Genomic DNA, 17,038 nt, shown 5'->3' with positions numbered 1-17,038 from the left:
TGGGAGCGGCGGCCCTATTCTTAGCTGCATTTGCTTGATAGGAAGGAATGCGGGGAAGGAAGCTCAGCTGTGAACAACCAGCAGCCCCCCACACCCCCCACCCCCACCCCGGTGTGGGGGAGGAGCTGCCCCTGTGTTTGCCCCTTGAGCCCTCGGCCCATGCTCCCTATGGGCCCTTCGGCTGAGGCTGAGGCACGGCTGGAATGTGCTCCCATCTGCTTTTCCCCTGAATTCCCTTTCCCTCTGAGCCCTAACCCCACTGGGGACCTGGCAGTTCTCCCTAGCTGTGGTCGGGACATCTACCTTCTCAGGAGACGGGAGCCGAGGGCGGGCCCATCATGACGGCGTCAAAGCCTGCTTCTGTTGGGCACAGGAAGTCAGTGCATCCTGGGCAAGAGAAGAAAACGCTGCAAGAGAATAGAATTCCTTCCTCGTTAGTCACCCTAACCTCCCTTCCTCCCTTCCCAAAGCAGCTCGTTAGCCGCCCAGGTAACTCCGGGTTCCTTCTTTATGCCCCGTGCTCTTGGGAAGAGCAGTGCTCTGCTCTAGTGACGGCCGGGGGAGAGGGACAGGAGCCATGCCGCGGTGCTCAGGCGATGGGCGCTGGATGGGGTCAGAGGGTGACAGGCCCCCGGGAGACAGAGCGTCCTGGGCTGCCCCAGCCCGTGTGTTCCGAGTATCGAGATGGACCTGGGGAGGCTGGAGTGCCTGGGAGCACTTTACACCTGGAGCCAAAGATCTTTGAGCACTTTGAGAATTCCTTTTAATTAGGTCCTTCCCACACAAAGAAGAGAGAGGGAGAGAGAAGAGTTTGTTCCGGAGCTTGAGCACTACCTGGAGAGACTATTTCCAGCCACAGACCCCGGGCGCAGGGAGAAATAAAGCCAGAGAATTTTCAGCCTAGAAGGGAGCGTGGAGATCTGTCCCGGCTTCAGGCTCTGGGCGTGGAGGTGGACGCCAGGACGGTTCTGCGAGTGTGCAAGGCCACCCAGCAACTTCTCGCCGCGGCGCACGCCCGGGAACGCTTTTCAGTGTGCCGCAACTCAGCGTTTTGATTCCCAGCTGAGGGAGTTTATTTTCTCGTTAAGCGTAGATTTTTTTTTTTTCCCTCCCTGCTTGTCGCATCTAACCATCCTACCTTCTGAAATATTAGCAAAGAGTGACGGACAGGATGTCGGTCCTTCCCCAGATGTTTGCTGAGCGCCCACATTGTGGCCAGCTGGGAGTCCAGGGCAGGGGCCCTGGAGAAGATGGGACGTGGGTGCCCCTGGGAGGCGGGTGCTGGGCATGTCCGGTGGGGCTGGATATAGCCCCAATGAGTGTGGACAGTTTGGCTTTTTTTTTTAATTGTAGTAAAATACATGTAAGATGAGATTTGCCATCTTAGCCATTTTAAGTGTCCAGTTCAGTCACATTAAGCACATTCATATTGTTGCGCAACCATCACCACCGTGCATCTCTCCAGCTTTTACATCTTCCCAGCTGAACCTGTCGCCACCACTCGCTCACTCCCGCCCCTCCCCCCACAGGTTGGCTTTCATGGGGGTTAATCTGGGTTGGGTGCAGGGGCCAGATGACAACCAGGGGAACTCTAGAGAAGCTCTCTTTCCCTAGGTCACCCCCTTCCCTCAGCCCTGTCATCTGTCTTTAGACTCCCACTCGGGTGGCCTGGGGACATTCCGAAATGCATTCCAGCTGCCCAGCCTGTGAAGTCCACATAAACTCCCGCCCTTCCTTGGCGTTGGTGGGGCAGGTGCGGGCCAGGGCGCTGGGTGGGTGCGCCTGAGGCCCCTTCACTCGGAGATGCTGCCTCTCCCCGACTCACCGGCCAGCCCCCCAGAGAGAACTGAGGAACTTGGCATTAGAATTGGGAGGGCATCTGGACGAGGGCCTTTGGAGGCGTCAGCACGGAAGGTGGATTGTGCAGCCAAGCCTTGCGGGGCACTTTGGCTGAAGGTTGTCAGGAGACAGCGTTTTCAGTTCATGTCCCTGCTCCAGCCAAACACTTAGCGTAAAATTGCCTATAAAAGTGAACTTACATTACAAGTGAGACAGCTGCAGCCCCTGCCAGTGGCTGACCCTCTGGCTCTCCTCGGGCGAGCTCAGATTCCTTGCGACAAGAGGAAGGAGGCAGCTCCATGGCAGTCTCCTTAAATTGGGAATCTTTGTTCTGGGGCTGAGTAGACTGTGTGGCTCCTCCTGGAAAGGGGACCTGTCGTCTCTGGGCCGGCTGTCCCTCCGCCTCTGCCTCCTGCCTGATGTCGTTTCAGACTTGGACCAGGTGCGTGTGGCCACTTGTGTCCAATCTAATCAGGACGCTACTCACCCTTGGAGGGGCTGGGAGCTCGACAACCCTCGGAGACGCCCATCGTCCTTGGGCGCCTCTCCTCGCCTGCCTCCTCTTTCCTACTAAGCCTTTCTTGACCAAATCTTCAACCTTTAAACCGTGTCTTCCTCGAGGGTTCACCAGGCTCATGGGTTAGTTTATTCGTTCACGAACATAATGGATACATATTTGAGGCAGATTCTGTCCCGGCTCTGGGCTTTCAAAGATGACCTGGCCCGGCTCTCAGGGGGCCCCAGTGACGAGCAGGTGACTCAGGACGGTGCAAAGGGGAGTCTGGGGGTGGAGCAGAGGGAGCACTGGCTGCTGGGAGAGGGGTTCCTTACTCCGTCCATGGGTCCAAGGAAGGCTTCCTGGAGGAGGAGGCGAGGTTTGAGTTAGGATCAGGAAATGAGAAATCTTCTGGAAAGGATCAGAACCCAGGGGCAATGTGACCAAGTTTATACTGTGGAAAGATCTCTCTAGAAAAGAGGCAGGCAAGACTGGAGGAAGGCAGAACAGAGAGGAAATGATCTCAAGATTATAGGTGAGAAGTGACGGGGCTTTAAGTGGGGGGGGGGGGTGTTGGGGGGCCGGTTAAAAAGGAGCTGCCAGACTCAGAAATTCAGAAGGAGGAACTGATGACTAAAAGTAATAATAATTCGTGGGACTTCCACTCCCCTGGCCTCACTTAATCCTACCAAGAACCCTGCAAGGCAGCCATTTTTATTTGTCTTTGGCTGATGAGAAAAATGAAATTCTTAGAGGCTCCTGACTCGTCCAAGGTTAGAAGCAAGACTGGGGCTGGAGCCAAATTTCTGTTGGCAACCCCAGGGTTCCGATTTTGGGGATGTCACTGTGGTCCGACCATCCCCCCTTGTCCTGTCTGACGTCCAGTGGGCAGGAGAAGGCCGGAGAGCTTGGCTTGGGGGAGTGTGGTCTCTGGAGCCCAACTGCTTGGGTTTCAATCCCAGCTCTGCTGCTTCCTGACTGTGTGATCCTGGGTAAATTACTAAACCTCTCTGTTTCCTAATCTGTAAAGAGGGGAGCAGGATGAGAATGGGTCTGGTCTCGCAGGGCTGTTACCCGGATGGCAGGAGTTGATGAATCAATAAGTTGAAAGTATGTGGAATGGTGCCTGTGTTCAAAACGTTAGCCATGAAGATGAAGAGGATGGGACCCAGCCTAGAACATCCGTGTGCGGTCATTCTCCCAGGAGAGAGCTGTGACTTGCTCATCTGACCTCTCAGTGGCCCTCCTGGTGTCTGGGGCTGGGGCCAGGGGTGTGATCGGTGTTGGGGCAACAAAAGGAGGCCCCGGTGACTTTGTTGGCACCACAAATGGCCACAGAGGGACCCCATGTTGCCTGGTAACCAACCAAAAAGGCAATGTGGGGAGTCAGTCATATTCCTGGGCAAGTAGCCACAGCCAGACCCACCTACCGTTTATATTTTCAGAGCTGTTAATTCGTCCTTCCAGACCTTTCAGGCGGGAGGAGCAGCCACCCCTTCCTCGTTTCTGCAGGGAAGCCATAGAGGGATCATGGCTTTGTCATTCTGTCTGTGGTTCTCAGTTGAGGGGAGCGAGGCGGGGAGAGGGACGGGGGGGGGGGGGGGGCGCGTCGGCTACCTGGAGCTTCTGACACCTGGGATGCAATGATGCTTCTTACTGGAGAAGTTTGGGGGTGAGAGAGCCATGCTTGGAGGAAAACAACAGGGACGTCCTACAGCCTAGGATGCAAAATCCGCCCGACACTTGAAAATACCACCAAGCATTTCACGGAGCCTCCAGGTTGTGGGAGCTGTTTCCTGTGATGGCTCCAGACCCCTGGGGTCTGTGCTCATACTCCTTGGCTTTCTGGGCATTTTGACAAAAAAGCTTTAGACGTGTGCCTGCCTTCGAAGCTCTGGCCTTGAGACCCCTGCATGGCGGTTCACTTGGAAAGAAGCGAGTCACTGGAGGCCTGGCTGGATGGATCGGGGAGCCCTTGGCCATTTTTAATTTTAGACATAAGAAATGAGGAGAGAGTGGTTATTAGATCTTTGCACTCCCCTCTGCACTTAGCGGCCGAGGTTCTAACGTAGCGAGGGGAGCCAGGTGGGGGAAGCTGAGTTGACCGGCGCACTGGTTGGTGGGAGCAGGCACAGAGAAAGCCCCCCTGCGGCCCCTCTCTGCAGGGCACGGGGACCTGACGCTTCCGTCCCCCTGGCATGCAGCTTCCCCGCCCCCCGACCCCCAGTCGTCTCTACTGTAAACCTCGTTGGAAAGGCGCCGCTGTGGGCTGTGCTCAGGGGTCGGGGTACACAGCGCCCCCACCCCAACTCCTGATGGTGACAGGCTGAGCGTGAGCAAGGAGCACAAAGCCATCCAGGCGGCACTTCTCCACCTGGCTCAAAGTGTCTCAGGGAGCCCGAAATATGACCCAGGGACAGGTGGATGGTGGCCCTTTGCCGCTGATGAGCCAGTGAACTTGTCAAAGCTCGCACGCAGTCTCCCACCCGAGTCTGCTGGTTGTGGCATGGATCCCCGAAGGGGCTCGCTAGGACGCCTTCAAGGGAGGTGGGAACTGGGGGAGTCAGGCTGCTGTGCAGCCCCCAGAGAAAGGGGGGCTGCTCTCGGGGGCCGACACCACTGCCTGCCGGACTCAGGGGCTCTGTACAGGCTTTCGGAGGGAGCGAGCCAACCGCCTCCTCACCTCCTGCAGCGGCTGTGCGGTCGGGCAGAGCGGAGCCTCCTGGGTGGCGCGCAGGGGCCCTGGGCAAAGGCGTTTACGCTGCGGGTGCCTGGTGGGGGGCTTCCAGCCCGTCTCCAGGGAGGCGGACAGAGCAGACGTGCCGATTCTGGAGGGGGCCATGAGGCTCCAGTGAGATGCCCCATGGGCTCCAGCACGGGGTCCGCAGAGGCAGCCCTGGCCCGGATGAAACCTGCGTGTGGGTGACCCAGCAACAGCGTCCGCCCATGAGGCAGGGCTGGGCAGCTCTGAGGGCAGGAAGCCGGTTGGCAGCAGGACTTTATCTGCTGAGGCAGGAGCCTTGGGACCCTTCAGCTCCAGACACTGATGCTGTGCCAAGGGCCAGAGCGGGCCTTCCTGGCGCTTTGTGAACGTTGGTTGGATAAAGGTGCTGCCTCTGGGTGGACACAGCCCTGAAGGGAGCACATTTGTGTGAATTAGCAAAAGCCGCCCCTTCCACCTGGCAGGGAGCCCAGGCCAGTACACGGCTTGGCAAGTAGGATCTCAGTCCCACTTGCCCCTCATTGGAGTCTCTTGTGCCATGAAAAACCTACACAAGTGTACACGGCCGCCCTGTTTGCTTCCTCCCGAGAATCTGCCAATACTCATGCACCAGCCTCATTTTCCTTTCGGCACCCCTCCCTGTGTGTCATCAGGGTGGGCTCCAGGTCCCCCAAACGCAGGGGTGATGGGGACCGTGGGTTTCTGCTGCCTGTGGGTCCCTCTTGGGGATCAGACTCTGAAGGGCTCTTCTCTCAGTAACTTAGGGGTGCCGCCAGGCCGGGGGAACTGTCCGCTCACCGTGCCGCTGCCTTTCGACCTCGTCTACACCGACTACCACGGCCTGCAGCAGATGAAGCAGCACATGGGACTCTCCTTCAAGAAGTACCGGTGAGGGGATAGTGGAGGGCAGTGGCACATGCAGCAGCCCCCGACCCGGCCTGAGCCCCACCCCCTCGTGCCCGCTGGTCCCCAGGTGGGAGAATCGTGTTGTCCCCGGTCTGCCGTGGAGGGAGGCTCTCCCCGCCCTCGGCCCTCCGCCCTCCCCACCACCTTCCTTCTCCCACCAGCTCTGCCTCCTGGCCAGCTGGGTGACAATTAATAAGCCACAGCGAGTCGCTCCACTACCCCGCTGTGCGTGGCAAGCCAGGGGGCGGGTGTCAGAGATCGCCTAGATGGGGGGTGGGGGAGCAATTGCAGGAAGGAATAGGACAGGTGACCGGGCGTGACCTGTGCTATGTGGGGGCCCAGCACCCCTCCCCCCTCCCTCTCTCCTCCCCCACCCCTCCTGGTCTGGAGGAAGGCCAATACCATCGCTCTGGTCTCTGCAGCCGGCAGATGCAGGGCTTAATTTAGCACAGAGAGCCCTGCTATTTATTACATTTGCTCCAGTCCCATTGACTATCCCACATGATTTTATTAGGGAAAAAAAAGCACCAGGCAGCGTTATTGCTTTTATTATTAATGCATGTTCTCCAGGCACCAGAGCTGCCTCCGCCCGCCCCTTGCCCCTTCTCCGGGGGAATGCTGCCGACCTCAGCAGTCTGTGGACAATTCTGGGTCACCGGGAAGGACTCGGGGTGAGGGAGCTCCTTGTGGGGGGCGTCTGAGTGTCAGCGACTTTCTTCAGGGGCCCACTCCCCGGGGTGTGCCCATCGAGAGCAGCCTCGGATCACACGGAGCCTCTGTCCAGGTGGGAAGTCCACCTGCAGTGGCCACACTTGCAGGGGAGACTTTGAGGCACTGCCTTCCCTGAGGTGGGCCCGCAGCAGTGGCTAGTCCCCTCACCCTGCCCCTCTGCATCTCAGCCCGGGTGGGCCAGGCATGTCGGGGTGTCAGGCCCCTGGGCAGAGGGGCTGTGGACTCAAGCCACTGCCGCTCCCTGCCCAGGAAAGTGCAAATCCTAGAGATGACCCCTGGGGCAGTAGTAGAGACCCCCCCCCCCCAAGGCTCCCTTGAGGCGGGGGTAATAACTGATAATGTCCGAGCTAGTCCACGGTTTAGGTGTATCCATATGGCCATGAGACAGCTAGGCTGTTGTTATCCCCACTTGACAGATGGGGAAGCTGACCCAGAGAAGTTAAGGCATTTGCCTGCAGTCACACAGCCAGGTAGTGTCTGACCCCAACCCTGACCCACCCAGCGGCCAGTTACAGCACCCCCAGCCTGGCCAGCCCCAGCCCAGCCCAGGGAGATGCTGATAGGGACTGACCCTGGCTCCTGGTCCCCGGGGGGGCCAGGTGCCGAATCCGGGTCATCGATACCTTTGGGACGGAACCTGCATACAACCACGAGGAGTACGCCACGCTGCACGGCTACCGAACCAACTGGGGCTACTGGAACCTCAACCCCAAGCAGTTCATGACCATGTTCCGTGAGTGTCCCAGCTGCTGGAGTGGGCCAGCGGGCGGAGGGGCCTCCCCGTGGTTTGCAGGGTGGCACGGGGGAGGCCGGGCCCCGTCTTCCCTCTCTGTCCTCTCCCGGGCCAGGCGGTGCGGGGCTGGGACCCACCCAGGTGTCCGCCTCCCTGGGAGCCTCGTCCCCTTTCAGCCGCTGTGCAGCCACATCGGGAGGCACCCAGCTCAGGAGAAATGCAGCGACCTTCCCGTCGTGACCCCAGGAGGGTGTGGCCTTTGCCCTCCAGGAGCACATGTTGCTCTAGAGAGCCACTGAGCACACGGTTCCGGAGCTGAGGATCCCATGGCGTCCCAGAAAGAGAGGCGTCCCAGAGTGGACTGGAGGAGTTCGGCGGGTGGCGGAGGAGCGGGATGGGCGGGCTTTTCTGACCGGAGGGGACAGATGCAGTGAAGATGGATGTGGAAAGAACCGGAAGCTTCTGGAAATGCAGCCGCTCCGGTGGGCTCCAACACTGGGCATGGTGGGCCGAGCCCCGTGGAGACCCTCGGATGAAAGGCTTCGGGCGAGGAATCCCGTTAGAGCTGAGCTTTAGCCGTTTGTAATGAGACTCTAACACACGCACACTGAGCCCTCCCGAACACATTGAGCCAGGACTGGTTTACCCTTTTCCTGACGCCTCCGGGCCGGTCCCCATCTCGCGCACAGGCCGGCCTCCGGGGACGGCAGACATGCTCAGAGCTGTGTCCCCTCGCTAATGGTGCCTTTCCTCCGTGTCGGGGCCGTCAGCTGTCACTGGCCGTCGCCGTCAGTGCTGCTGCCTCCAGCAGCATCTTCCGCGGCTCGTTTGCAGCTCTGAGGCCTCTGGGTCAGGAAGCCAACAAGCACTCTCGTTGGGACTGTATCTAAATTAAAAGCAAGCCAGGTTTTGAGCAGGGTCCTGAGGGCCTGGCTTTAAGTCAAGCGTCTGATCTTTATTTAGCCTGTCTAATTCATGCAGTTTCGGAGGCTTCATATCTTCTTTTGACTTGTTCTCCAGGCTCTGTATTAGAGGCATCTGAATACATAAATCATGGCTTGTTTGGATCCCAGAAGGTTAGGATGGTTCCTTGGAGCCCAAATGAGAGGCCCAGAGAGGTAGAGCGTCCCATGTGAGGTCACACAGCTCTGTGAGCACCAGATTCCCTCCCCAGGGCCCATTTCAAGGTTGCATGAGGCTTCTCCAAGAGAAGAGTGACTGAACTACAGCTCATCTGATGACGTTGTGCTCCCAGGAGAGCGGCTGGCGTGGGGTGGGGCCCCAGGAGCAGATTTCTGGAGGGAAAGTCCTGAGGGTGGTGGTGATGCGCCAGGCTGTGGAAACAGCTCATGTGATAGCAGAGAGCGGCAGCACGGAGCTGAGAGCCTGGGTAACGAGCTCGCGGGGAAGGGAAGCCTGAGGTCTGAGGCTGCTGAGAGGGACGTGGAGGCTCCGGGAGCAGAGGAACAGGGCCTTTTAGCAAAGGTTCCTAGTTTACATCGGATGCTGTAATTCAAGATTCGCTGTAGATTCTTGAGCTAGAGGATGTCAGGGAGAAAAAGTTTTTTGAGGCACGTTGTTCTGGCAGATTGCAGATGGTCAAAGGGGCAGTGGTAAAGGAGGGGGAAGCAGGAGATGGGTTCGGAGCTTCTGCAATCATCCCCACTGAGAAAATGAGGACTGAATGTGGAGTTCCAAACCTGGCAAACTCCTACTCGTCCTCCAAAACCCCAAGTCAAATGTCTCTTCTTTTTACTGTCGTTTCCACTGATGCCCTCATCTCCTATTCCAGGCAGAATGTATTGCCCCTTCACCTCTATTTTTATAATTCTTAAATCTGTACACTGAAGTGTATTAGACTCACTGACTTATACATTGATTTCCCCCTGATCGATTATGAACCACTCAAGCAGGGGCCACGGACTGATTTATCTTTATCTCCCTGGGGCCTATCGAGGTCCTCAGAAAATGTTAATTGATTGAATAAATTAAAGAAAGAGAGAACGAAAACCAGAGAGGCCTGTGGGTTTTAACGATGTACCACATCCAGGAAGGAATTCCTGGGCAGACCCCTCTCCCATCGAGCGGTGGATTCCCCGGTGAGCTAACTGGGAGGCCGGCCGCCTCTCCTGCTCCTGCCCCCAGGAGCTCTCTGCTTAATGGTCCCTGTGATTTTAATTGGTTGCAATACTTCCCTGGCCCACGCACTGGAGTTCAGCTAATTGCATTCTAACCCTGTCCCTCCTGGTGGACTTGGTGGAATGAGGGATTCTTCAGCTCCGAGGAAATGGTAACTGAGGACACAGGCCTGGGTGGTAGCTGCAGCTGGAGCCAGAGGAGAGGGAGGGAGGATGGGGGCTGGGCAGGCAAACAGGGTCAGGGAGGGTCTAGTCTGCTCTCCTGGGGCCTCTCCCCGGCCTGTGCAGAGCCTCCTGAGACAGGAGAGTTGCCCATGCCCCAACCATCGCAGAGATAATTCCAGGTCTCCAGGGCCCCTCCTTATGCCTCTGAAGCTCTAGAGAAGGGAGGGTTTTTTCTGCAACCAGCAAACGCCCGTCCGTACAGTGGTCGGATTTTCAGACCCAGAATCCGTGAGCTTCCTGGGGCCCTTCCACAGAAAACCATCGCCTCTTCTGAGATGCACCAGATGTCGATTATGGCTTTTTGTGGCTGTTCAGAGTGGGTAGAAATACCACCTTAAATCCACACACTGGATTAAAGTATAAATCCCAATTGCACAAATGCTAAAATGTGATAACTGTAGATCTGAAATGAAGAAATAGGGTATTTGGAGGCATGGCTGTCCTGGAAATGCGTGGCTGCCGCCGGCCTGCCTTGCATAGCCTCTCCCACCTGGGCAGGGAGAGCCGAGGTGATGGGGTCAGTAAACCTTCGTATCCAGGTCCTCTCCCTGGGGAGGAGGGGTTGGTGCCTTGCGGGTGGATGGCCCTTGTGCCCGCGCCCCGTCCCACTGCGGCAGGCTGCCAATCAGGGATGGCCCTTGAGCACGCGACGAACGGGGCGCGAGGTCACACGCATCCCCTGGCCCCCGGTTTGGTGGGCTCTGGGGACCCTGAGAAGTCAGAGTGTGACCTGCGCTTTAACAGAGACGTAACCCCTGGACGGGGCACAAGCGGGGGGCAGGCAGGCCCCAGAGAAGGCCTCCGGGAGGGGGTGACCCCTGAGTGGGGCCCTGAAGGCTGAATAGGATTTTCTCATCCGAGAAGAGGGAGGGGCGCTCCGGGCAGAGGGACCAGCAGGGAGAGAAGCCTGAAGGGGTAGGAGGGAAGATGTGTCCATGCATTCAGCCCTCCCAGGTGCCGGGGACACAGATGGGAGCAAACAGAGCTCCTGTGCTCCTGGCTTATATTCTAACAATAAGATGTGAACGAATCAATGTGTGATTTTATGTCTGCTCAGTGAGCAAACAAAAAACAAAGCAGGGGGAGGGGACAGAGGCTGACAGGGTCAGGAAGGACCACTCAGCAGGCCACGTGAGCAAAGGTCTGTGTGGAGAGAGGGAGTGCGCCCCGCTGGGTCTGGGGGCAGATCCTGCGGGTTGTGGTGGGGACTTCGGCCGATGGGGCCGCTGCAGGGTTTTGTGCAGAGAAGGGATCTGATTGGACCTAAATTTGAAAGGATTGCCTGGGAGAAAAGACCACACCAAGAGAAGCACAGAAATGGGGGGCCGCGGTCACAGTGGCCCAGGACAGAGCTGGTGGTGCCGGGCCAGGGCAGCAGTGAAGGGGTGGGGTGAGCAGCCCCACCCGGGGTGGCAGGTCCTGCTGACGGATGCCCTGGAGTGAGAGAGAAGAGGGAGCGGAAGCCGTGGGCCTGAGCAACCGGGGGAGGAGGACTGACGAGAGCAGGGTTCTGGCGGGGTCGCAAGGGCCCCGTGCCTCAGTTTCCTCGTCTGAAAACCTGCAAGGAGCACTAAGTGACCTCTCAGGTTTCCTTCTGCTCCAAGGCTTTGTGGCAGTCTCTGGGAGAGGGAGAAGCCCAGGGCCAGGGCGCTGATGGATATCGGCCCCCTCTCCCCACCAGCCCCTCTCCCCATCCCTGCAGAACGGGGACCCCTCCCACGGGGCCGGTCCCGGTAGACCCGGGGCGTGTCCTTGGCTGTCTGCTAACCCCCGTCCTGACCTGTGGTCTGGCTGCAGCTCACACCCCGGACAACTCCTTCATGGGCTTCGTGTCCGAGGAGCTCAACGAGACGGAGAAGCAGCTCGTCAGAGGCGGCAAGGCCAGCAACATGGCCGTGGTGTACGGCAAGGAGGCCAGCATCTGGAAGGTGAGTGTGGCCGCCCGCGGCCCCCAGGGACTCCCACCGCCAGGATCCCGCTCCCTTCTGCCACCCCAGCCTGGACGGTGGGAAACGTCCCCACTAACGGTCAGAAAAGAGGTTCAGGCTGCGGGCTGGTGACTGTCCCCTCCCTGCCCCACTCCGCGACAAACTCAAATGTCCTTTATCGAGGACTGCGACTTAACCCTCCACCCGCTCTAGGACGGATCAGTAAACACTGTAAGCCTGGCGGGGGTGGGCGGGTTAGGCCAGACTTGGGTTCTGCAGGACGGGAGGCAGTGGGGAAGGCAGGAGAGGCCCAGGGACTGGAGCCCCATCTTCAGGGTGGGGACCCTGGGGGGTGCTGCCTGTGTGGGAGGCTGCCTGCTCGCCGGTCACTGACCTGGTCTCTCTCCTCTTTTCTCTGTGCCCCGCTGGCAACGAGGCAGCTCCAGGTATGGTGACCCTTTGCCGCGTGCTCCCTCCACCTCCTGCTCCCCGCCCCTCTCTGCAGGGTCTCCCCGAGGGTCCTCCCGAGACGGGCTCTCTGGGGTTCGTGGCTCCTGTGGATGGACCGAGGTGGGGAGGAGGGTGATGGGGACAGCGGGGTCCCAGGAAGGCGCTTCTCTGGGGCCCTCTGTGAGCGGAGAGGCAGGCCCAGAGGTCAGGTCCGGCAGGGCATGGGGCAGGGCAGCTCCCAGGATGGGCTGGTGACCTAAGGCAGGTGACACAAGGTAAAGGCTAATAATAAAGATGCTGATCATGGGGACCATGTGGAGCTGCACCTGCACCCTAGGTCGGGCCTGTTTGTTCCATGATGGTCTAATTCAGTGATTCTCGCACTGTATCGCTTAGGGTTAGGCCGAGCTGTCATAGGAAAGCCCCCAGTAATAGTGACTTTCACAAGTGTGTTTTCTTTCCTGACCTCTGTTCGTAAACTCTGGAGGTGTCGGTCCAGGGCTGGTGAGGACCTTCCCGGGGTCTTCTCACCGTGTGGACCCCTGGTTTTGTTTCCACCCCCAGTCTTGCCTCGTGGTTCACTCATGTCTGCACTCCAGCCAGCAAGAAGGAAGGGGCAAGAGGGGCCACACTTAGGGAGGTTTCCTGAGTGTCACATGCTTCGCTTGCCCATGCTGCCCCTTGGCTAGATCCCGGTCCCGTGGCCATGCCCAGTTTCAGGGGATGCTGGAAGCGGCTCTGCCCCAGGCAGCCATGTGCCCAGCTCAGCTCTGGCCTTCTGTGACTGAGGACCGAGGAGACGGGAGATGTTTCGAGGTCATTCCGTGGTCTGGGAGGTCATAGCGGTGGCTAATATTGGTTCACCCAGAACTTACTGTGTCCTAGGCTCACATACAGTCTCGCACTTAGCCGTCCCCTGGGAGTCAGGTCCTCCGTGCTGTCATGCCCATTTTACGAGTGAGCAAACCCAGGCACGAGGTTAGAGTGACAGGCTGGGATTCAAACCCACGTCTAACTCCAGAGCCAGGACGCTGGACTCCGACTCTGTCTCGCCTCCCTAGTTATGACGGCTTGGACGGTGGCAGAGAGAAGCTCTGGAGGCAGGACTAAAGGTCCAGGACCTGGGCTGAGATGCCCACCGTGGGGTGTGGCAAGAGGGGCGAGAGGTCATCTTCATATGACGCCGTACACGCTGGCTGCCACGGAAGCCCGGGGCGCTGGGAAGGGAGATAGCACAGACTTCGTCTGCTTTTACCAGAAAACACTGGTAAGGAACTGCCCCAAGGGAGGGAGAGGTTATGAAGTCCGGGCAGAGAAGGTTTTATCTCCAGCGCAGGAGCTGCTCTGATAGCCGGGAGCGACGCTGTTTGGCAAAAGACCTCAAAGAAGATGCTTCCAAAAAAAGACATCTTTGCTCTGGTCTGTGTGACGAAAGGAAGTCAGAGGTGGCTGGATGAAGACAAGAATGAGAGCAGCATCCTGGGACAAATGCCATCCAGAGTTCAGGGGACCAGGTGGCGGAGAAGTGGAGGAGGGAGAAGGGAGGATGACGAAAGGTCATCGCATCCTTGTGGGAGCAGCAGGCAGGATCGGCCCGGCTGTCCTGTCGGAGGGCCCTCTTAGCCGAGTCCCTGGAGAGCAGAGCTGGAGCCTGAGGCTCAGATGCTGCTGTTTCATCGGAGCGTCCGGTCCCGGCCAGTGGGAGTCGGGGGCAGAAGAGAGGCAGCTGGTTCAGGCGCAGGGCAAACCCATCCTTGCTGCTGGAGGAAACGTTCCAGGCTTCAGAAGACCCTTCTGGGGGCACCATGGGGGCTTTCGAAACTGCAGGTTGCAACCACTGATAAACTTTGAAATCAGCTTAGAGCTCTCGTTTTTTCTCCTCCGCTTTACTGAGTTATAATTGACAAAAGAAAAATTGTATATACTTAAGGTGTACAATATGATGGCTTGATATACATATATATTGTGAAATGAGGACCACACTCAAGCTAATTAACACATCCATCACCTCACATACTTCTCTCTTTTTTTTTTGGTGCAATGAGAACTCGCAAGATTTACTCTCTTAGCAAATTTCTAATATACAACACAGTATTATTAACTCCAGTCACCGTGCCATAGAGCAGACCCCTGAACTTGTTCGTCCTGTGACTGGAGGCTTGGACCCGTTCACTGACCTCTCCCCGCGTCCCCACCCCAGCCCCTGGTGACCACCGTTCCTCCCTCTGTTTCTATGAGTTCGACTTTTCCTTTCCACATATTAGTGAGATCATCAGTATTTGTCTTTGTCTAACTCAGTCTTCATTAGCCTTTTTAAATGAAATAGAATAACGTAGAAACAGTAGAATAAAAGGGTATTAGAGGGTCTTATATGTATCGAGTAAATTTCTTTTGTGAAACTTTGTTTACGTACATAAATACACATGTGTGTATTCTATATACGATTAGGTGCAACAAAGTTACTGAACAGTATATGGAACATGCGTTTGTGCATTTCTGTGTGTGTTTTAAAGAAAATGTATATATGCTTATAATGCACCAAAGAGCTCAGGGAATTACACAAGAAACTATTAGTAATCGCTGTCAATAGTAGCTGCCTCTGGGAATGGGGTTAGGAAGTGGAGTGGGGGGTTCGGCAACATTTTCTTCACAATTTACATCTTTGATTTGATTTTTTTCTATGAGCATCACTCAGTTTTATCATAAGTAGCCCTGTTACATTTAGTGTGGTTACTGATATATTTGGCCTTGGATCTATTGTCTTATTAGTTGGTTTCTGTTTCTTTTTCTTGCCTGTTTCATGTTCTTTTCCCCCTTATTACTGATCTCCTTTTACATTGATATTTTTAAATCCACCCCCTTTAGCTGACTAATTGTACTCTCTCATATTCTTTTAATGGCAACTCTAAAGATTTTAACATGCATCTGTGACTTATCAAAGTCTAATATCAATCAATACTTTTAGGGGCCGGCCCCATGGCCGAGTGGTTAAGTTCCCGCGCTCCACTGCGGCGGCCCAGGGTTTCAAGGGTTCAGATCCTGGGTGCAGATGTGGCACCGCTTGTCAGGCCATGCTAAGGCGGCATCCCACATGCCACAACTAGAAGGACCCACAACTAAAATATACAACTATGTACTGAGGGGATTTGGGGAGAGGAAGAAGAAGGAAAAAAAGAAGATTGGCAACACGTTAGCTCAGGTGCCAATCTTTAGGGGAAAAAAAAAAGAAAAACTTTAAAAATACTTAAAAATAAATAAATATGTTTACCTTTTATTGGGTAATAAGAGAACCTTAAAATGCTATAATTTCATCCCCCGCAACCTATTTAATTCTCTTTACATATTTTATTGTTGTCAGTGCTGTTGAATCGATTCCAACTCTTAGCGACGCTGTGGACAGCAGAGCTGAACCCTACCGTCTTTTTGCACCAGCCTCTCACCTTCCGGTGCTGTGTCAGACACTGCTCCCCTGCTATTCACGGGGTTTTCATGGCCGGTGTTTTTGGGTGGCCAGGTCCTTACTGCTATTCTCTCTTAGTCTGGAAGCTCCCCTGAAACCTGTCCACCGTGGTGACCCTGCTGGTATTTGAGAAACCGTTGGCATAGCTTTCAGCATCATAGCAACACGCAGGCCCCACCATGTGACAACTGACAGGCGAGGGGGTGTGGTTCCCTGACCGAGCGAATACGGACCTCGGCGGTGAGAGCGCCGAATCTTAACCACTAGACCACGGGGGCGGCTCTGTGGGCTGTGTTCTGTATCCCACCGTATGTTATTGTTATTGTTTTATACAGTCAGTGTTCATTTCCATTTACCCACGTTTGTCGTTTTATTGCCCTGTCTTCCTTCTTACATCTCTGAGCCTCCATTTGGGATCATGATCCTCCCACATAAAGAGCAACCTCAGTCTGAGTCCGCTCTGCTTCTGATTTTCTAGAAACGTCTTAGGGGATACGTTCACCGCGAACAGGATTCTAGCTTGGCTTCTGGCTCCTGTCATCTCTGTTGAGAAGTCAGCGTGGTCTGATTGTTCCTTTAAAGGTAGTTTTCATCTCTTCGCCGCCGTAGAGCCTCCCATTTGTTTGGCATTCGGCAGTTTTGCTGTGATTGCCTCAGTGTGGTTTTCTTTTGCTTTATCCTACCTGGAGTTTGCACATCTTTTTGAATCTGTGGTTTGCTCTTCTGCTGGTTTTAGACAACTCTCAGCTCTGATCTCGGAGCGCTGCGTCTGTCCAGTCTCTGTCCTTTACTTCCGGGACTCCCTTTGCACATCTCCTAGGGCTTCGCTGTATCCCCTTTGTCTCTTACGTTCTTCTCCGTAATTTCCACACTTTAGTTTCTCTGTGCTTCATTCTGGATATTTCTTTTGTTCTAAATTCACTAAATGAATTCTCTCTTCAGCTATATTCAATCTGCTGTTAAATTCATCCATTTAATTCTTAATGTCAGCCATCCTGTTTTTTATTTCTAGCATTTCCATTTGGTTTCAAATTTTATCTTCTACTTCCCTGACCATACTCAGCATTTTCATCTTAAAGTCTGTGTCTGGTAACTCTAGCATCTAGATCTCCTATGAGTCTGTTTTTATTGTCTGTTTCTCTTGGGTTTTGATCATATAGTCTTGTCTTCTCAAGTACTTGATTTTTTTAAATCAAAAGTATTTACATTTTTTAATTTAAAAATCCACTTTGAACAGTTTTATTGGGTGTAATTGACATACAATGCATTAAACATCTTTAAAATGTATAACTTTATAAGCTTTGACCACGATCAAGATAGTGAACATATCCACCTCCCCTAGATGTTTCCTTTTTCCCTTTGGCATCCCTCCTCCCGTCTCCTCTCCTCCTCATCTCCAGGCAACCCAT

At 55.5% G+C, this 17,038-nt stretch overlaps 1 protein-coding gene and 1 long non-coding RNA gene across 3 annotated transcripts in view; one reads left to right on the top strand and one right to left on the bottom strand.

Moving 5' to 3' along the window:
- Nucleotides 1-17,038, top strand: part of MGAT5B (alpha-1,6-mannosylglycoprotein 6-beta-N-acetylglucosaminyltransferase B) — a 76,006-nt gene that overhangs the window by 44,722 nt on the left and 14,246 nt on the right. For both annotated transcript variants that reach the window (XM_023651945.2, XM_070225949.1), the window contains 3 exons: nt 5,814-5,945; nt 7,295-7,428; nt 11,589-11,719. In XM_023651945.2, coding sequence (XP_023507713.1) covers nt 5,814-5,945; nt 7,295-7,428; nt 11,589-11,719 — 397 coding nt within the window. The remainder of the gene's footprint in view (nt 1-5,813; nt 5,946-7,294; nt 7,429-11,588; nt 11,720-17,038) is intronic.
- Nucleotides 2,463-3,590, bottom strand: LOC138916102 (uncharacterized). The gene is made up of 2 exons (XR_011422802.1): nt 3,410-3,590; nt 2,463-2,697 (listed from the first exon to the last, which is right to left on the bottom strand). It is a non-coding gene; the product is annotated as an uncharacterized lncRNA (long non-coding RNA).

Source organism: Equus caballus, chromosome 11 (genome assembly GCF_041296265.1).
Source record: "Equus caballus isolate H_3958 breed thoroughbred chromosome 11, TB-T2T, whole genome shotgun sequence".
Taxonomy (NCBI): domain Eukaryota; kingdom Metazoa; phylum Chordata; class Mammalia; order Perissodactyla; family Equidae; genus Equus; species Equus caballus.
This window is presented reverse-complemented; position numbering and strand designations above follow the sequence as displayed.